At 45.9% G+C, this 22,349-nt stretch overlaps 1 protein-coding gene across 1 annotated transcript in view; it reads right to left on the minus strand.

Moving 5' to 3' along the window:
- The window catches only part of GPR149 (G protein-coupled receptor 149), a 177,634-nt gene that overhangs the window by 89,280 nt on the left and 66,005 nt on the right, over nucleotides 1–22,349 (minus strand). Inside the window, exon 3 of the mRNA XM_063916108.1 lies at nucleotides 21,143–21,603. Within this exon, the coding sequence (XP_063772178.1) occupies nucleotides 21,143–21,603 (461 nt within the window). The remainder of the gene's footprint in view (nucleotides 1–21,142; nucleotides 21,604–22,349) is intronic.

The following is a 22,349-nucleotide window of genomic DNA, read 5'->3' on the forward strand; positions in this document are numbered from 1 at the left end:
CCTATGGTATTAGTAACCTCAATAACATTCATTTCTACTCATTTCCAGTCTACTCTGAACACCTCATACCTCACAATATTGGTGGTCATTCCGAGTTGTTCGCTCGCAAGCGGCTTTTAGCAGCTTTGCACACGCTAAGCCGCCGCCTACTGGGAGTGAATCTTAGCTTATCAAAATTGCGAACGAAAGATTCGCAATATTGCGAAAAGACTTCTCTGTGCAGTTTCTGAGTAGCTCGAGACTTACTCTTCCAGTGCGATCAGTTCAGTGCTTGTCGTTCCTGGTTTGACGTCACAAACACACCCAGCGTTCACCCAGACACTCCTCCGTTTCTCCAGCCACTCCCGCGTTTTTCCCAGAAACGGCAGCGTTTTTTCAAACACTCCCATAAAATGGCCAGTTTCCGCCCAGAAACACCCACTTCCTGTCAATCACATTACGATCACCAGAACGAAGAAAAAACCTTGTAATGCCGTGAGTAAATTTCCAAACTTCTGTGCAAATTTACTCGGGGCAGTGCGAACATTGCGCATGCGCAATTAGCGGAAAATCGCTGTGATGCGAAGAAAATTACCGAGCGAACTACTCGGAATGACCACCATTGTTTTTAGGCCAAAAAGTTGCACCGAGGTTGCTGGATGACTAAGCTAAGCGACACAAGTGGACACAAACACCTGGCCCATCTAGGAGTGGCACTGCAGTGTCAGACAGGAGGGCAGATATAAAAAAAAGGCCCCAAACAGCACATGATGCAAAGAAGAAAAAGAGGTGCACCGAGGTTGTTATATGACTAAGCCATGCGACACAAGTGTGTGGCACAAACACCTGGCCCATCTAGGAGTGGCACTGCAGTGGCAGACAGGATGGCACTTTTCAAAAACTAGGCCCCAAACAGCACCTCATGCAAAGATGTAGAAGAGGTGCAATGAGTTAGTTGTATGACTAAGCCAAGCGACACAAACAATAGGCCCATCTAGGAGTGGCACTGCAGTGGCAGACAGGAGGGCAGATATAAAAAAAGGCCCCAAACAGCACCTCATGCAAAGATGTAGAAGAGGTGCAATGAGGTAGCTGTATGACAAAGTCAAGCGACACAAACAATTCCCACTGGAATTATACGGCAATATCACTGGAATTATATGGCAGTACCACTGGACATATACGGAAGTGTCAGACAGGATGGCACTTTAAAAAAATAGTCCCCAAAAGCACATGAGGCAAAAAAGAAAAGAGGTGCAAGATGGAATTGTCCTTGGGCCCTCCCACCTACCCTTATGTTGTATAAACAGGACATGCACACTTTAACAAACCCATCATTTCAGCGACAGGGTATGCCACACAACTGTGGCTGAAATGACTGGTTTGTTTGGGCCCCCACCAAAAAAGAAGCAATCAATCTCTCCTTGCCAAACTGGCTCTACAGAGGCAAGATGTCGACCTCCTCCTCATCCTCCAATTCTTCACCCCTTTCACTGTGTGCATCCCCCTCCTCACAGAGTATTAATTCGTCCCCACTGGAATCCACCATCACAGGTCCCTGTATACTTTCCGGAGACAATTGCTGGTCAGGGTCTTCCTGGAGGAAATTAGAATTCATTTTGATGAACATTATCTTCTCCACATTTTGTGGAAGTAACCTCCTACGCCAATCGCTGACAAGGTTACCGGCTGCACTAAACACTCTTTTGGAGTACACACTGGAGGGGGGGGGGGGGGCAACTTAGGTAAAATAAAGCCAGTTTGTGCAAGGGCATCCAAATTGCCTCTTTTTCCTGTCAGCATTCATACAGACTGTCTGACATGCCTACTTGGATGCTGTCACTCATATAATCCTCCACCATTCTTTCAATGGTGACAGAATCATGCAGTGACTGTAGACATGTCAGCAATCGTTGGCAGGTCCTTCAGTCCGGACCAGATGTCAGCTTTCGCTCCTGACTGCCCTGCATCACCGCCAGCGGGTGGGCTAGGAAATCTTATCCTTTTCCTTGCAGCCCCAGTGGTGGGAGAAATTGAAGGAGGAGCTGTTGACAGGTCACGTTTGACAATTTACTCACCAGCAGGTCTTTGCACCTCTGCACACTTGTGTCTGCCGGAAAGAGAGATACAACGTAGGCTTTAAACCTAGGATCGCGTACGGTGGCCAAACTGTAGGGCTCTGATTTCAACAGATTGACCACCGTTGAATCCTGGCAAAGCGAATGAAGGGCTCCATCCACAAACTTAGCGAAATCGCTCCATATTAGCTCCTCCTTTAATTTCTCCAGCTGCTTCGGCAAAAGCCTTATGAGGGGAATGACCTGACTCAAGCTGGCAGTGTCTGAACTGACTTCACTTGTGGTAAGTTTGAAGGGTTGGAGAACCTTGCACAAGACGGAAATCAGTCTCCACTGCACTTGAGTCTGGTGTATTCCCCCTCCTTTGCCTATATCGTAGGTGGATGTATAGGCTTTAATGGCCTTTTCCTGCTCCTCCATCCTCTGAAGCATATAGAGTGTTGAATTCCACCTCGTTACTACCTCTTGCTTCAGTTGATGGCAGGGCAGGTTCAGGAGTGTTTGCTGGTGCACCAGTGTTCGGTACGCAGTGGCAGAATGTCGAAAGTGGCCCGCAATTTTTTAGGCCACCAACAGCATCTCCTGTACACCCCTGTCATTTTTCTAAAAATTCTGCACCACCAAATTAATTGTATGTGCAAAACATGGGACGTCCTGGAATTTGCCCAGTTTTAATGCACGCACAATATTGGTGGCGTTGTCCGATATCACAAATCCCCAGGAGAGTTTAAGTGGGGTAAGCCAATGCGCGATGATGTCCCTCAGTTTCCGTAAGAGGTTGTCAGTGGTGTGCCTCTTACGGAAAGCAGTTATACACAGCGTAGCCTGCCTAGAAACGAGTTTGGTTATGCAAGATGGTGCTATTGGTGCCGCTGCTGCTGTTGTTGCTGCGGGAGGCAATACATCTACCCAGTGGGCTGTCACAGTCATATAGTCCTTAGTCTGCCCTGCTCCACATGTCCACATGTCCGTGGTTAAGTGGACACTGGATACAACCGCATTTTTTAGGACACTGGCAACACTTTTTCTGATGTCTCTGTACATTCTCGGTATCGCCTGCCTAGTGAAGTGGAATCTAGTTGGGATTTGGTACCGGGGACACAATACCTCCATCAATTGTCTAAATCCCACTGCACTAATGACGGATACCGGACGCACGTCGTCTAACACCAACATAAGTGTCAAGGCCTCAGTTATCCGCTTTGCAACAGGATGACTGCTGTCATATTTCATCTTCCTCACAAAAGGACTGTTGGACAGTCAATTGCTTAGTTGAAGTAGTACAAGTGGTCTTCTGACCCCCTCTGGGATGACGATCGACTTCCAGCAGGAACAACAGCAGCGGTGGCAGCAACAGCAGCAGCAGGCGTACCACTCAAGGATACTCCGGAGGAATCCCGGTTAGGAGAGGACTCGTCAGTCTTGCCAGGGACATTGCCTGCAGAACTACTGACGTTCATGGATGAGGAGGAAGTTGACGTTGAGGGAGTTGGTGGTATGGCTTGCAGGAGCTTGGGTACAACAGGAAGAAGGGATTTAGATGTCAGTGGACTGCTTACGCTCTTACCCAAAGTTTCAAAACTTGACACTGACTTCTGATGAATGCGCTGCAGGTGACATATAAGGGAGGATGTTCCAAGGTGGTTAACGTCCTTACCCCTACTTATTACAGATTGACAGAGGCAACACACGGCTTGACAGCTGTTGTCCAGATTTGTTTAGAAATAATTTCACGCCGAAGAGGTGGCTTTTTTGGTATTTTGCCCAGGCATCACAATGGGCTTCTTCATCCCACAGACAACAGGTGTCTCCCCTGGTGCCTCATTTAAACAAACCACATCACCATCAGAATCCTCATCGTCAGCTTCCTCATCAGCGCCATAAACACCCATATCTTCATCCTGGTGTACTTCAACAGTGACATCTTCAATTTGAATATCAGAAACTGGACTGTGGGTGCTCCTTCCAGCACTTGCAGGGGACGTGCAAATGGTGGAAGGAGCCACCTCTTCCCGTCCAGTGTAGGGAAGGTCAGGCATTGCAACCACCGACACACTTGGACTCTCCTTGGGGATTTGTGATACCATCTTAGAACGCACAGTTCTTTTCTTACTTTTTCCAGCTTAACTCTTTTCATTTTTCTAGTGGGAAGATGAGGGCTTCCATCGTCATGTGAAGCTGAATCACTAGTCACGAACATAGGCCAGGGACTTAGCCGTTCCTTGCCACTCCGTGTCGTAAATGGCATATTGGCAAATTTACGTTTCTCCTCAGACGATTTAAATTTCTTTTTTGGGGTCTTTTTACTGAACTTTGGCTTTTTGGATTTTACATGCCTTCTACTATCACATTGGGCATCGGCCTTGGCAGACGACGTTGTTGGCATTTCATCGTCTATGTCATGACTAGTGGCAGCAGCTTCAGCACTAGGAGGAAGTGGCTCTTGATCTTTCCCTATTTTATCCTCCAAATTTTTGTTCTTCATTCTTTTTCTGGAGTTATATAACACAGTATGTGGCACATGACAGCATATCTCTACACCACACAGGTCAAACCCTGTAAAAATTATTTGGATTAAATATTAATAACCCCTTTAAATGGAGTAAGTAATATACAGCACAGGTCAGTACCACTGGACTTATACGGTAGTATCACTGGATTTATATGCCAGTACCACTGGAATTATCGGCAGTATCACTGGAATTATACGGCAGTACCACTGGACTGGATTTATTTGGCAGTATCACTGGATTTATACGCCAGTACCACTGGAATTATACGCCAGTACCATTGGAATTATACGGCATTATCACTGGAATTATACGGCAGTATCACTGGAATTATATGGCAGTTCCACTGGACTGGATTTATACGGCAGTATCACTGGATTTATACGCCAGTACCACTGGATTTATACGGCAGTATCACTGGAATTATACGGCAGTACCACTGGAGTTATACGGCAGTACCACAGGACTGGATTTATACGCCAGTACCACTGGAATTATACGGCAGATCACTGGACTGGATTTATACGGCAGTATCACTGGATTTATATGGCAGTATCACTGGAATTACATGGCAGTACCACTGGACTGGATTTATAAGGCAATATCACTGGATTTATATGCCAGTACCACTGGATTTATACGCCAGTACCACTGGAATTATTCGGCAGTATCACTGGAATTATACGGCAGCACCACTGGTTTTATACGGCAGTATCACTGGACTTATAAGGCACTTGAATTATACAGCAGTATCACTGGAATTATATGGCAGTACCACTGGACTTATAAGGCAGTACCACTGGAATTACACGACAGTATCACTGGAATTATATGGCAGTATCACTGGAATTACATGGCAGTACCACTGGACTGGATTTATAAGGCAATATCACTGGATTTATATGCCAGTACCACTGGATTTATACGCCAGTACCACTGGAATTATTCGGCAGTATCACTGGAATTATACGGCAGCACCACTGGTTTTATACGGCAGTATCACTGGACTTATAAGGCACTTGAATTATACAGCAGTATCACTGGAATGCCAGTACCACTGGAATTATTCGGCAGTATCACTGGAATTATACGGCAGCACCACTGGTTTTATACGGCAGTATCACTGGACTTATAAGGCACTTGAATTATACAGCAGTATCACTGGAATTATATGGCAGTACCACTGGACTTATAAGGCAGTACCACTGGAATTACACGACAGTATCACTGGAATTATATGGCAGTATCACTGGAATTACATGGCAGTACCACTGGACTGGATTTATAAGGCAATATCACTGAATTTATATGCCAGTACCACTGGATTTATACGCCAGTACCACTGGAATTATTCGGCAGTATCACTGGAATTATACGACAGCACCACTGGTTTTATACGGCAGTATCACTGGATTTATAAGGCAGTACCACTTGAATTATACGGCAGTATCACTGGAATTATACGGCAGTACCACTGGATTTATACGGCAGTACCACTGGACTGGATTTATACGGCAGTATCACTGGATTGATACGCCAGTACCACTGGATTTATACGCCAGTACCATTGGAATTATACGGCAGGATCACTGGAATTATACGGCAGTATCACTGGAATTATACGGCAGTACCACTGGACTGGATTTATACGGCAGTATCACTGGACTTATACGCCAGTACCACTGGAATTATACGGCAGTATTACTGGAATTATACTGCAGTATCACTGGATTTATACGGCAGTACCACTGGACATATACGGCAGTATCACTGGACTGGATTTATACGCCAGTAACACTGGATTTTTATGGCATGACCACTGAACATATACGGCAGTATCACTTGAATTATATGGCAGTACCACTGGACATATACGGCAGTATCGCTGGATTTATACGGCAGTACCGCTGGACATAAACGGCAGTCTCACTGGACATATTACGGCAGTATCACTGGACATATACTGCAGTACCACTGGACATATACAGCAGCACAGGGACACCACCACTGGACTGATTGCAGGATAACACAGCACCACTGCAATGGACTGGACTTGTACAGCAGCACTGGACATATGGCAGCAGAGGACACCACCACTGTGACTGGACTGATGCAGCACAATACACCACCGCTGAACTGATACAGCACAACACAACACCACTGGACTAGACTTATACAGCAGCACAGAACATATGGCAGCAGAGGACACCACCACTGTGACTGGACTGATGCAGCACAAGACACTACCACTGTACCGATGCAGGACACTGAGGACGGAGACACACTCTCCAATGCCGGAGTGAAAATGGCAGCGATGCGCAGCTCCTTATAAGGAATCCAAACCCCGCGAGAATCAGACAGCGGGATGATGACGTTTTGCCTCGTTCTGTTTTCTGAGTCAGGTGGGAAAACCTGATCCGGGCTCGGGTGGTGAAGTTTGGGGGGGTTCGGTTCTCAGCTAACCGAACTCGCTCATCTCTAGTATTATTATTATTATTATTACTACAAAATAATCTACCCTGATGTTATTTCATTATATTGCTTTCGCAAGGGTGGGCACTGATTTCAAGTTACAAAGTTAGAAACGGAACAAGCTGTGATATGGCTGGGCAGAGCTGACTGTATCACCACTTATACCTTACAGCAGATTCTCTGTCCCTGTCTCTGGTGACAGTACGGCAGTAAGCAGCCACTCGCGTTGCTGATATAGGCACTTTAAGTGACCGAAGAGGAGGGGGCCTTATTGGATCTTGCACACGGGCCCCCTCTTCTCCGGTGGTGCAGAAGTGCATTGTGTCAGAGTCTACTGCGCATGTCTCTGGGAACATGGCATCTGTGCTGCAAGCCCAGGGACATCTCTATTGCGCATGCGTGAATCACCGGAAAATGCCTTTGGTGGCCATTTTCCCAGTGATTTTAGCATCTCTGCAGCCAGCAGTGGGCCGACGGAGAGGTAACTATAATTAGGGCTGTCAACCGGCGGCAATTTCAAATCAGCTGCCGGTTCGTCAGCCAATCAGAGCTCGCGGACCACCAGTGAAGGCTCCTGGTTGGCTTACAGACCACGGGCTCTGTTTGGCTTTTGAACCGGCACCTGATTTCAAATACAGCCGCCGCTGTAGACTGAAGGGCAGAAGAGAGGCGCGCGCAGCGCTCTCCTCCACTCAGACACACACAGCAGCAGCAGTGGAATCCCGGCAGCAGGAGCACGGAGCAGCAGCAGAGGCTGGTGGCAGTGGAAAGGCTAAGCAGCACTACTGGGGGCATCTATGTATCATGGAACTGTAGGGGCATCTGTGTATCTGGTACTGTGGGAGCACATTATGTGTAACTGGCACTGTGGGGACACATTATGTGTATCTGGCACTGGTGTCATGTGATAGGTCAATCAACCTGCCCAAGCATGAGTGACTTTATCAAGGCTATACCAATTCATAGTAAACACCATGCCCACTAGTGTGAAGTCATACTGTGCGCTCCTTGTTCCCCACTCTCTGGTCCTAAACTGAGGGTGTCCTGTTTCAGAGTAACAGGAGTATTGTTCTCAGGTTAGAGACATCAACAACAGGTGTTGTCACTTTCGAAACAAGTGGTGGTATAAGTAAAAAGTCCCTCACTGACCACTAGAGGCTTTGCAAAATCCTAGGATTTGGGTCTTATTCAGGTTTGTTAGCAAATAAAAAAAAGTTAGCAATTTGGCAAAACCATGTTGCACTGCAGGTGGGGCAGATGTAACGTGCACAGAGAGTTAGATTTGGGTGGGGTGTGTTCAAACTGGAATCTAAATTGCAGTATAGAAATTAAGCAGCCAGTATTTACCCTGCACAGAAACTATATAACCCATCTAAATCTAAATCTCTCTGCATATGTTACATCTGTCCCACCAACATGGTTTTGCCCATTAGTGTGCATTTTTGGTTTGCTAACAAACGTGAATAACCCCTTTTGTATGGATTCTGTTTGGTATCTACCTGAATCCTAAAATATACATTTGGTGCATTTCTAATTTTTATTTTATATTTACTATATTTTTAATAACATTTTAAAATTAAATATCACATATATGGGGAAATGCAGCAAACTTTGGAGAGAGATAATGTACCAACTAATCTGCTCCTATCAAAGGGCCTAATTCAGACCTGATCGCTAGGGTGCGTTTTTTGCATCCCTGCGATCAGGTAGGGTATGGATCATTAAATCGACACTGTCTAGGTCGACAATGTTTAGGTCGAACACAATAGGTCGACAGAGTTGGAAGGTCGACAGGGTTTCTAGGTCGACAGGTCAAAAGGTCGACATGAGGTTTGTTGTTTTTGTGTCGTTTTCTTCGTAGAGTGACCGGGAACCCCAATTAGTGCTCCGCTACCGCTTCGCTCGGCACAGATTACCGTTTCAATCGTAGTCCACGTGGATCGTTAAGTATGAAAAAGTTCAAAAAAAGAGAATTTTTTTTTGAAAAACTCATGTCGACCTTTTGACCTAGCACATGTCGATCTAGAAACCCTGTCCACCTTCTAACCCTGTCGACCTAGTAACTGTCGACCTATAGTGGTCGACCTAAACATTGTCGACCAAGACAGTGTCGATCTTCAGACCTCTTAGTCGCCGCCTACAGGGGGAGGGGGAAATTGCTGTGCAGGGGTGCGATCACATGTGCAGGAGAGCTGCACAAACAGAAGTTTGTGCAGTCTCTGCACAAACCAGGACTTTCTCTTCCAGTGCGATGATCGGGCAGGAGCTGACGTCAGAAACCCTCCCTCCAAACGCCTGGTCCCTCCTGCGTTTCTCCGGACACTCCTTAAAAACGGTCAGTTGCCACCCACAAACGGCCTTTTCCTGTCAGTCACCTTGCGATCGCCCGCACAATCGTTTTTCTTGCACCATCCCGCCGTTGCCCGGTGCGCCCCATCACTGCGGACCGACGCGCCTGCGCATTGCGGTGCATACGCATGCGCAGTTCAGACCTGATTGCAGGCTGTACGAAAACGCAGCCTAGCGATTAGGTCTGAATTAGGCCCAATGTTCAAAGACAGCCTCTAAAATGGAAGTTAAAAGCTGTTGTTTTTTTTTTATCTCTCTTAACTTTATCTGTCTCCAAGGTTTGATACATCTTATCTGTAGTAACATAAGATTTCTTATTATTCAGGTGTTGTCCCAAACCCCTTTACTCAGTTTTTTCCATTGATGTTTGAATCTTCAGGCTAATTATTTCAGAGTAGTTTACAGTAAATTAGTAAATTATTTGTTTTCTGCTATCTCTCCGCACAGAGAAGCCAGTGCACAGATTTCCAAACCACTACAAAAAATATGTTAAGAAGGGATAGTTGTTATATTGTATATTAGCTTGCTGGCACGCAGTGAAGAGATACCCTTGTGGGAAAAGAATTGACTCATTCTGGTCCAAGCTGGCGGCTTGTTATGCCAAATATGAGAGACTATTTTGTAGATCAGAGGGCGCTTAGTATGAATAGAGAATACTACAAATATCTGTCCAACTCATATCATGCTGTGAAATGCAAGTGTTATTGTGGTTTCAGGGCTGTTCAGTACATTTACTTTGCTTTACTTTGTACAATACATTTGAGAATTGGAGATTTTGGATATTATAGGGACTAAAGAGACTAAATAAAGGTCATTGTTAGAAGCAAAGTTTTGGATTTTTTTTTTTTTTTTGCTGTAATTCATTGTGGGTTTTTTGTTTATATGTTTTCCAGATCCATATGATTTGTATACTTCCTGTCAGGCACTGTGGAGTTGTTCTGTCTACTAATAAACAATGTTAATGATGAGGAGTGTGAAAGCATGCAAAGTAGATTCCAATTAAGCTAAAACACACCAAGTACTTATGATGTGGTCCACATTTCTTGTTTGCAAATAAGAACATCATATAAACTGCTTGATTTTATATCTTAAATGATATACACCCAGGGCTTAAAGTGGTACTGGAGAGGTGGGGGAACTCATCTCCCCCACGACCCCTCCCCTTATGCGCGCCGAAGGCGCGCACCGCAAAAGAGGTGTGGCCTCATAAGGAAGGGGCGTGGCCACTCAAAGTACCCCTAATTAAAAATAATGCCTCACAGTAGCACACTCTTATTCACATTGCCCGCCCAACATACTAGTGCCCTTTACACACACAATGCCCACAGCAGTGCCCTCCCCCTCCTAATTTTAGATTCGATTCACAATATAGCAGTATATGTTGAACAACCTTTGCTCACCTCTCTCTTGTTTCCTTTGTCTGTCACTCTCCTCATGTGTCCATATCTTCATCCTAGGTATCCCATACTCCCTATATGCTCTCCTTTGTGTCTAATCATCTGAATCTTTCTCTCCTTTTCTTACCCCCTACACCTCTCACTCCCTGTGCCTCACTCCCAGGGCCGGCGCTTCCATTAGGCAGCTTTAGGCAGCTGCCTATGGGCGCCTGGACCTGAGGGGGCGGTACGCTGAGGCTGCCAGGAACCGCCCACCTCCGCCATATAACCCCCACGCAATAGCAGCAGCAGGGCACCCGGCGTCATAGAAACACATAGCAGCGCTGCGAGTAGTCCTGCAACGCTGCTAAGTGTACTGACAGGCAGCTGATGCACTATACACTACCCTGTGTCCCGGGATCCACCAGTGATTTTCTTTCATTCACCACCGCTCCGCTATGCAGTGTGAGCAGAGAGGTGGTTTTCCCCTCGGCCAGTCCGGTGTTTCCTCTCTACCGGGTAGCTCCATAGCCTGCTGCTTGATGGTTTTTTTTTTAAAGGGGTGTGGCCACACCTCCGTGATTAGGCCACGCCCCCCGAGTATGCTAGGTTCTCCGTAATTTGTCTCTGTGGCTCTGCTGCCTGGCATGCCTACTCTTTCGGAGACTGGCTCCTGTGATCTGAGCTGCCTGAAGGTTACTACTGTGCTACTGTGTGTGTGTGTGTCTCTCGGTATAAGTGTGTGTATGTGTGTCTCAGTATGAGTCTGTGGGTGCCTCTGCCTCAGTATGTGTGTCAGTGCGTGTGTGTCTCTCAATATCAGTGTGTGCCTCAGTATGAGTGTGTGTGCCTCAGTGTGAGTGTGTATTTGTGTGCCTCAATGTGAGTGTACGTGTGCCTCTGCCTCAGTATGAGTGTCAGTGTGTGTGTCTCAGTGTCAGTGTGTGTGCCTCAGTATGAGTGTGTGTGACTCTGCCTCAGTATGTGTGTCAGTGTGAGTATGTCTCAGTCTCAGTTTGAGTGTGTGCCTCTGCCTCAGTATGAGTGTCAGTGTGTCTCAGTATCACTGTGCGTGTCTCAGTATCACTGTGTGTGTGTCTCAGTATGAGTGTGTGTGTGCCTCTGCCTCAGTATGAGTGTCAGTGTGAGTGTGTCTCAGTATGAGTGTATGTGTGCCTCTGCCTCAGTATGAGTATCAGTGTGTGTCTCAGTATCACTGTGGGTGTCTCAGTATGAGTGTGTGTCTCTCTGTCACTGTGGGTGTCTCAGTATGAGTGTGTGTGCCTCAGTATGAGTGTGTGTGTTTCTCAGTGTGAGTGTGTTTGTGTGCCTCAATGTGAGTGTACATGTGCCTCTGACTCAGTATCACTGTGTGTCTCAGTATGAGTGTGTGTCTCTCTCTGTCACTGTGTGTGTCAGTGTGTGTCTCAGTATCACTGTGTGTGTCTCAGTATGAGTGTGTGTGTGTCTCTCTGTCACTGTGTGTGTTTCAGTATGAGTGTGTGTGCCTCTGCCTCAGTATGAGTGTGAGTGTGTCTCAGTATGAGTGTGTGTGCCTCAGTATGAGTGTCAGTGTGTGTCTCAGTATCACTGTGTGTGTCTGCCTCAGTATAAGTCAGTGTGTGTCTACCTCAGCATGAGTGTGTGTGTGTGTGTGTGTGTGTGTGTGCGCGCGCGCGTGCCTCTGCCTCAGTATATGTGTCAGTATGTGTGTGTGTCTCTCAGTATGAGAGTGAGTTTTCCTCAGTATGAGTATATGTGTGCCTCTGCCTCAGTATGAGTGTCAGTGTGTGTGTGTCTCAGTATGAGTGTGTGTGTGTGTGTCTCAATATGAGAGTGAGTTTTCCTCAGTATGAGTATATGTGTGCCTCTGCCTCAGTATGAGTGTCAGTGTGTGTGTGTGTGTGTGTGTGTGTGTGTGTGTCTCAGTATGAGTGTGTGTGTATGTGTGTGCCTCTGCCTCAGTATGAGTGTCAGTGTGAGTGTGTCTCAGTATGAGTGTGTGTGCCTCAGTATGAGTGTCAGTGTGTGTCTCAGTATCACTGTGTGTGTCTGCCTCAGTATAAGTCAGTGTGTGTCTACCTCAGCATGAGTGTGTGTTTGTGTGTGTGAGTGAGTTTGTGTGCGTGCCTCTGCCTCAGTATGTGTCAGTGTGTGTCTCTCAGTATGAGAGTGAGTTTTCCTCAGTATGTGTATATGTGTGCCTCTGCCTCAGTATGAGTGTCAGTGTGTGTGTGTCTCAGTATGAGTGTGTGTGTGTGTGTGTCTCAATATGAGAGTGAGTTTTCCTCAGTATGAGTATTATGTGTGCCTCTGCCTCAGTATGAGTGTCAGTGTGTGTGTGTCTCAGTATCACTGTGTGTGTGTCTCAGTATGAGTGTGTGTGTCTCAATATGAGAGTGAGTTTTCCTCAGTATGAGTATGTGTGTGCCTCTGCCTCAGTGTGTGTGTGTGTGTGTGTGTGTGTGTGTGTGTGTGTCTCAGTATGAGTGTGTGTGCCTCAGTATGAGTATATGTCTGCCTCTGCCTCAATATGAGTGTCAGTGTGTGTGTCTCAGTATGAGTGTGTGTCTCAGTATCACTGTGTGTGTGTGTGTGTGTGTGTCTCAGTATGAGTGTGTGTGTCTCCGTTTCACTGTGTGTCTCAGTATGAATGTATGTGTGCCTCTGCCTCAGTATGAGTGTCAGTGTGTGTGTCTCAGTATCACTGTGTGTGTGTCTCAGTATGAGTGTGTGTGCCTCTGCCTCAGTATGAGTGTGTCTCAGTCTCAGTGTGTGTGTGCCTCTGCCTCAGTATGAGTGTCAGTGTGTGTGTATCAGTATGAGTGTGTGTGTGCCTCTGCCTCAGTGTGAGTGTATCTCAGTCTGAGTATGAGTGTATGTGTGGCTCTGCCTCAGTATGAGTGTCAGTGTGTGTGCGTGTCAGTATCAGTGTGTGCCTCAGCATGAGTATATGTCTGCCTCTGCCTCAATATGAGTGTCAGTGTGTGTGTCTCAGTATGAGTGTGTGTCTCAGTATCACTGTGTGTGTGTCTCAGTATGAGTGTGTGTGTGTCTCCGTTTCACTGTGTGTCTCAGTATGAATGTATGTGTGCCTCTGCCTCAGTATGAGTGTCAGTGTGTGTGTCTCAGTATCACTGTGTGTGTGTCTCAGTATGAGTGTGTGTGCCTCTGCCTCAGTATGAGTGTGTCTCAGTCTCAGTGTGTGTGTGCCTCTGCCTCAGTATGAGTGTCAGTGTGTGTGTATCAGTATGAGTGTGTGTGTGCCTCTGCCTCAGTGTGAGTGTATCTCAGTCTGAGTATGAGTGTATGTGTGGCTCTGCCTCAGTATGAGTGTCAGTGTGTGTGTCTCAGTATCAGTGTGTGTCTCAGTATGAGTGTGTGTGTGTGTGTGTGTGTGCCTCAGTATGAGTGCATGTGTGCCTCTGCCTCAGTATAAGTGTCAGTGTGTGTGCTCCAGTATGAATGTGTGTGCCTCTGCCTCAGTATGAGTGTGAGTGTGTCTCAGTCTCAGTATGAGTGTGTGTGTGTGTGTGTGTGTGTGTGTGTGCCTCAGTATGAGTGTCAGTGTGTGTGTATCTCAGTATGAGTGTGTGTGTGTCTCTCAGTATGTCCTTTGTCGCCTCATCTATAGGAAGTGCCCTAGTGGTCCAGTGGTTTATGCATCTGCAGCCTGCGCCCACTGTCACTGTGGGACCAACACCAGCATGTGATCCTACTACAGACTTTTTTTACTTTGTCCTACAGAGCTACGGAACACCTGTAGGTCCATAGGCTGTGATGGATGCTGACTGATTGCTTCTCCATCTGATGGTTTCTCCTCCTTGCAAGTAGGTAGTGGAGTTTTTTTTCCATGTGTCACCTGTGGCTAATGTGAAACTACATTTCCCAGTATGACCTGCTTCTTTTTAGCAGGATATGCTGGGACTCGTATTTCCACATTGGCTGGGGGGGCACATTTCCCTATATTTGCAAATAAAAACTGTTTGTTAATGAACCAACATAGTATATCACCAGATATATAGTGTATGGCTGAACAAGACATCCGTACCTGTTGCTTAGAAAACGCATTTGTCAGTTTGTCGTGTTCTATTTTTTTGGGGAGGGGGGCGGAGGAAGGGAGGCTGAAGTTTTGCCTAGGGTGACGAGAAACCTTGCACCGGCCCTGCTCACTCCCCCATCTCACCCCCTGCACCTCTCTCTCCCTGCGACCCTTTCAGCCTCTGCTTCTCTCTCACTCCCTGATCCTCTCACTTCCCCAACTCACTCCCTGCTCCTCTCACTCCCCCATCTCACCCCATGCTCCTCTCACCCCCTGCTCCTCTCACTCCCCCATCTCACCCCCTGCTCCTCTCACTCCCCCATCTCACCACCTGCTCCTCTCTCTCCCCCAACTCACCACCTGCTCCTCTCACTCCCCCAACTCACTCCCTGCTCCTCTCACTCCCCCAACTCACCCCCTGCTCCTCACACTCCCCCGTCTCACCCCCTGCTCCTCTCACTCCCCCGTCTCACCCCCTGCTCCTCTCACTCCCCCATCTCACCACCTGCTCCTCTCACTTCCCCAACTCATTACCTGCTCCTCTCACTCCCCCAACTCACCACCTGCTCCTCTCACTCCCCCAACTCACCACCTGCTCCTCTCACTCCCCCATCTCACCACCTGCTCCTCTCACTCCCCCAACTCACTACCTGCTCCTCTCACTTCCCCAACTCACCACCTGCTCCTCTCACTCCCCCAACTCACCACCTGCTCCTCTCACTCCCCCAACTCACTCCCTGCTCCTCTCACTTCCCCAACTCACTCCCTGCTCCTCTCACTCCCCCATCTCACCCCCTGCTCTTCTCACTCCCCTAACTCACCACCTGCTCCTCTCACTCCCCCAACTCACCACCTGGTTCTTTCACCCCCTCCCTGTCTCACCCCCTGCTTCTTTCACGCCCTCCCCCAACTCACCCCCTGCTTCTTTCTCACCCCCTGCATCCTGAAAGCCTGGACTCTGGAGAATTGGGTCTCCTGCATCAGTGGCTGTGGCCTGAATCATCAGGTCCTGGCTGTGGTGTAAAGCTGGCAGCGGCTGCCAGATAGTCCTGGCTCACAGACCGGCTGCTATTCAAAAGAAGCAAGGCTGCACTTTGAATCTGGCGCCAATTGTGCGCCATTCATAGCTCCCGGACCGCCAGCTAATGAGAAGCTGCCAGTCCCCGAGTGATTGGCTCATGCCAGATTTTGAAATAGCCACCCCTTCTTTTGATTGCCACTGGTCCAGAGGCACGGTACACAGTTGAGAACCACTGCCCTAGTCTAAGCTGCCCCCAACACACACTTTATATTAGTTTTGTTTCATTTGTCAGCTAAGCAGATCCATAACCTGACCTAATACACCTCAATCCACCATTCCTTTAAAAACACCCCAAAGCACCCACACCCTCATTCATTAATAAAATCCCCAGAGCACCCACACCCTCATTCATTAATAACACCCCAAAGTACCCACACCCTCATTCATTAATAAAATAGAGCACCCACACCCTCATTCATTAATAACACCCCAAAGCACCCACACCCTCATTCATTAAAAACACCCCAGAGCACCCACACCCTCATTCATTAATAAAATCCCCAGACCACCCAGACCCTCATTCATTAATAACACCCCAAAGCACCCAACACCCTCATTCATTAATAACACCCCAAAGCACCCATACCCTTATTCACTAATAACAACCCCAGAAATCCTCAATGAGTACTAACAACACCCCCCAAACCCCGCCCCCCCAAAAAAAACAACGATTTGAAAAAAAACAAACCCTAAACCTCAGAATACCTCCCTTCAGCATTCACTCACTGTACCCTGTGGGCTGCTGTGTGCACCTCCCACATCCAGACAGAGTAGGTGCAGCTGCGTGGAAGGTAGGAGCTGTCTGGGTGCTCTTATCTCTGTGCCCGCTCCAAATCTGCACTGCGACGGCATTCTTTCCACCTTGCAAGTCCAGCAGCAGCTCCTCTGCTGCTCTCTGTGCGGTGTGTGCAGCGCGCTGATGGGAATGAGGCAGACGTCGCTCCATGACGTCACCGCGTTTCATTCCCAGCTTGTCATAGGAGGAGGGAGGCGGGCCATGTCACTGTAGTGCCGCCCGCCTCCCTCATCTATTTAGACATGCAGCGCGGCTCATCTGCAGAATCTGTTCGGGTATAACCAGGGGAAGGTGGGCTGGCGGAGGCGGAACGGTTCCGCCTCCAGAAGGAGGTGACGGAACGCAGTTCCGCCCCGTTCCGGCCCACTTTAACTCCTGTATACACCCTAATAACCCTGGTGTCATGTAGACACCCAAGCTTGAGCACGTGTAGGACTAAAATCAGTGGCAAATTTTTACCTATGAGCTGCAGGACTGCAGGCCCTCCAAGTAACATCCGCCACCCAGCTCACTGTCAGTGAAGGCAGATGCAGTCCGTGGGACTGCACTGGCATCACTATGACTGGCAGTGACTTCCTATTGGAAGACCTACTGTACCTGTAAGTCACAGACACACAGGGCAGTCCCAATGGCAGGTGTTTCCTCCCTCTGGGACTGTCAGACTGGGCTCTGGGCTGCAATTAGGAGAGAGTTGGCTTCCTGTAGGAAGCCACTCCCTGCATTGTCAACCCTAGCTGGCTTCTATGGACTGCAGCCGATGCAGTCCATAGAACCCAGGGTTTTGGGCATGTGCAGTACCGTCGTCACTACTGCGCATGTGTCGGGTCCCAGCATCTGTGAACTACACAGTACAGGTGCCTGAAACCAGGCAATATATAGCCTTTATATTGGCAGACACTCTTCCACATGACATGTTATATTTCCATAGGCAGAAGGATCAGTTGTGGACCATCATCACATCTGGGCAGATTTTGTGGGGGAATTCAATTAGAGGAGAGTATGGGCACGTAAGGCAAATTCACAGCAAATTCACATTGCGGAATACATTTGCAGTTCAGTTCCAAAATCGCACTTCTTTTTAAAGTGAAGGTAAAAAGGTAGGGAAAATCCTTATTATAAGATAAAAATGACGGGACTTGCTTCAGAACCCCTTGGGCATCTCCCTCCCCCCCCCCCCCCCTCCCCCCAACTGCTAATTAGACATTTCGATTACATTAATTGGCCAATAATTACATGTCACTTTTGGGGTGAAAAAAATAAATTGCCACAAATTACTCCCAAATCAACTTTTTCGGAAGTTTATGCACTTCAAATTATGGGCTGAAAAAAATAAATGGCCTCAAATTACTCCCAATTCAACTTTTTCGGAAGTTTATGCACTCCAAAATGAAAGTATTTATTTCCTTAAAAGATGATTGCTTTTTATAATAATTTTTTTTAGTGGCCTCAAATTACCCCAAGTCATTTTTCATTTAATTCCTTCGTAATTAAATGAAATTCGGAAGCTTTCTATATTTTATTTTTTAACTGCATAAATCGGGTGCATGCCTGAAGGTGAAGTGTACAAGTTTAACTAGCCGAGTTTGCCTTCTGCAAACTCACACCTAACTGAGGGGCAGATGCATTAAGCCTGGAGACAGCACCAGCCAGTCAGCTCCTAACTGTTAATTTACATATTAGAGCTGATTGGCTGGTGCGTGTGTCACCTTGCACTTATCACTGGTTTATCACTTCCTTATGCCATCTCCAGGTTAATACATGTGCCCCAATATTCCCCCATTTACCTCTATAATGCTATGGAGGAGATGTATTAAGCCTTGGATAGAGATAAAGTGGAGCGAGTTGCCCATAGCATTCAATAAGCTTTTAAGGGTGGGTACACACCAGAACGGTATTGGACCGACTTGCCGTATTGGAACGACAAATCCTCTACATCATGTAGTGTGTACACACAATTGTACACTCCCGTATGCGACATCCTCTGGTTGGCCAAGCTGCACGGTCAACCGGAAGATACTGCATGTGACCCGGCTCTTTGTAATGAAGGACAGAACAGTGATCATTCCGTCCTTCATTACATCGGGCTGGTGTGTAAAGCAGTAACGTGCGGTGGGATGAGGCAGGCGAGGCAGAGCCTTTCCTGTCATACTTACATTTGTGCCAGAGTTTTGACTGTGTAAAGTATATAAAAAAATACAAACAATATTTTATAAATATCTTCTTTGCATCATTCTAATCATTTTTATAGCCAAAACTCTGGAGTAAAAGGTCTATGGCAGGTGAGGCAGTGCCTATCTTTTCCGCACATCTCTGATCAAAACTCACCAAATTTCCTGGAATTTATACTGCTGCAACTGTGTATAATGCCCAGATGTACGCTTTGGTTCATATATTGTGACTCCTGAGCCATTTAGCTCACCGCACGTCCCTGGTGTACAGGCAATCAGGCATGGTCTGGGCCAAAGTGAATTTGGTCCAACCATTGGCCTGATTGCCCATCGTTCAGGTGTGTACCCACCCTAACTGTAATTTTTCTAGCATAGTCTATGAAATGACAGTTAAATGCTGATTGGTTGCTTTGGTCAAATGCATTGTCTCTACAAGACTTGATACATCTCCCCTTATGTGTAGTGATGTTTCAACTCAAGTACTCCAAATCCCCCTGAACAAATGCAATGAACAGGAAATATATGTAGACAGAAATACCACTGACACTGAGAACAGCTAGTTGGTACAGGTTGAGTATCCCATATCCAAATATTCCGAAATACGGAATATTCCGAAATACGCAAAGTTATTAAAAATATTGTATTAAATGACCTTCAGGCTGTGTGTATAAGGTGTATATGAAACATAAATGAATTGTGTGAATGTACACACACTTTGTTTAATACACAAAGTTGTAAAAAAATATTGGCTAAAATTACCTTCAGGCTGTGTGTATAAGGTGTATATGAAACATAAATGCATTCTGTGCTTAGATTTAGGTCCCATCACCATGATATCTCATTATGGTATGCAATTATTCCAAAATACGGAAAAATCCCATATCCAAAATACCTCTGGTCCCAAGCATTTTGGATAAGGGATACTCAACCTGTAGTAACTACTGTACAGTATGTATCAATCAAACACAATACTATATAGTAGACAGGTGATGACAGTGTGTTATATTCAATAAGTAGCTGATCTATCATTGCTGATTCTGTCCAACCATCAGAATTGCAGTTTCTTTATGACCACAATGATTCACTGTATATGGATCCAAATAAATAGACTTCGAACCATCCGCTATTATTGTCTGTTGCCTACCACAAATTGATCTCTAATCCCCGCTGACACTTGAGCTGCCAATTATTGGATGTCATATAGTTAACGTAATACCAGCCAACACAGATGAAACATGAGCAGAGTCTATGAAATTACTAACATATGTGAAACATTTATAAATATAAAATATTGGTAAAAAAAATTATATGAAATAATAATTGCATAGAGATTTTGTCAGAGTATACATTTGGAGTATAAATGTCACTGTACAATTTCCGTACATGTTACAAGATACACTGTACACTGTAACCATGAAATTTTCTTGTAACAGCTAAATCACATCTGAATGCCTATTACATAATTTTTCCTCAGCACTGCCTATGTGTAGTATGACATGGATAGGGACCAACATGCAGGTAATCAGAGCATCAGAACATTCAGATTAACTTTTAGCTAACCGGATCAGTCAATGCATTAGTCCGTTCACATGGTCAGAGAAAGTGCTAGACAATCAGGGCATTAGGATATTTACAGCACAAAAAAGTTAATACAGTCATACAAAAATAGAAACAGAAAGCATGTCGCCTGTGTATATATGAATTAATTTGCACATCCAATTTAGTATATTTGGCATTTTTAAATATTCCTGTAATTTTATAAAGTGATTTTATTTGCCAGTGTGTGAGAGGTATGGAGATATTACAAACTGTTGTCATGGTAGTGAGGCACATATCAAGAGCTCACTGATACAGTAACTATCCATATTTAATTTATTTATCAACTATAGCTCTTATATAATTTATAGCTACAGTATGCATTGCTTTATATCGACCCAAAAGGCAGGGGCGTATCTAGAGAGGAGGAGGCCCATGTGCAGGCTCAGTCAGGGACCGTTCCGCTCTAGCCGAGTCTAGGGCGCATGTGCAGATCTCCGGGAAAATGGCACGGTGGCCATTTTCCCACTGATTTTCCTACTGCGCATGCGCAAAACACCGGCAACGCTGCTGCTTCACCGCTGGACTCAGGAGGGTAAGTATTACATATAATGGATGCAGGGTGTGTGGTGTGGGCCTCCCTGCACCCTGGGGGCCCATGTCCACCACACACGCTGCACCCATTATACAGTAAATACGCCAGTGCCAAAAGAGTTTACTGTATATTCTCTGCATGCACAGTTTGGGTGTGGTACCTGTCGAGGTGTCCGTTCAGATTTACTTCTGCACCACTCCCAGTCTGTAAGTTCCGGCTTGCGATTTTCTTCATGAGAGAGTCTTCGTTCCTGGCCTTCATAAAACGCAGAATTATCAAAATTTCTAATATCGTCTCTTTTAAACACTCCGATTTTCTCCGAAAGTAGACGTCCAATTGCCTTATCCTTTCCTGGGTCAGGTTTTATCTCTGTGTTGAGGGTTCTGATCTTGCTGACGTCTTTCAACATGGAACTATCCTGCAGACTTATAGTGCTGAAATCTAGTACAGCTGAATTGAGGATTCTGTCACAGCGAGGGTCATTTGTGCTGTCACATTCATAATTAATCAAATTATGGTAGGAAATAGAGTTTTCTCCCGTGGCATGGTTTTCCTGGGATATCTTATAAATCCCGTAGCCTTTATTGAAAGACAAATTGAAATCAAATCCTCCTTTTTTAACTAGAAAATAAGAGAGAAAACATTACTGAAAGTGTTAATGTAGGATTCGTGTAAATATACAATAATCAGATTAAATATTTTTTATGAAATTTGTTTTCCCTACTCTTTAAATCAAAGGATATTAAATCAGTCATATATTTCTCGCTTTGTCATTTCCACTTGATGTTACTGTCTACAAATACAATAAATGCTTGTAAATGTACTGTACTACTGACTTGTTGCTAGAAATGCTTTTGCATACATATTGCAGTAGGCTTTAATTAAGGCATTACACAGAAAATGGAAATCACCCGGCTAGTGACATTCACGTTACATGGAAATAAAGATAAAGAACGAAAATGTTGAAGTTATAATAAAAATACCCTCATCTAGGGTGATCTGATGAGACACCTACTCAGTTATCTGACCCTGGCCAGGGCCGAAACTAGGATTTTTCGTCACCCGGGGCAATGCAGTAATTTGGCGTCCCCCACAAAAAACAAAAAAAAAACACAACAAAAAACAAACAAACCCTATCAGATTATCAAACATTTTGAAAAAAGGGGACACTACTGGACAATATTCTGCTATGTGCCTCAAATGCCCTATGTGTCACATGCACCTCCAGCGTGTTCAACTACATGCTCCTCTGTGTGTCCCCATACATTGCACTATGGGGGTCATTCAGAGTTGATCACTCGCTAGCTGTTTTTTGCAATCCTGCGATCGCATAGTCGCCGCCCACTGGGGAGTGTATTTTAACTTTG

The sequence above is a fragment of the Pseudophryne corroboree genome, chromosome 4, assembly GCF_028390025.1.
Source record: "Pseudophryne corroboree isolate aPseCor3 chromosome 4, aPseCor3.hap2, whole genome shotgun sequence".
In the NCBI taxonomy this organism is placed as follows: domain Eukaryota; kingdom Metazoa; phylum Chordata; class Amphibia; order Anura; family Myobatrachidae; genus Pseudophryne; species Pseudophryne corroboree.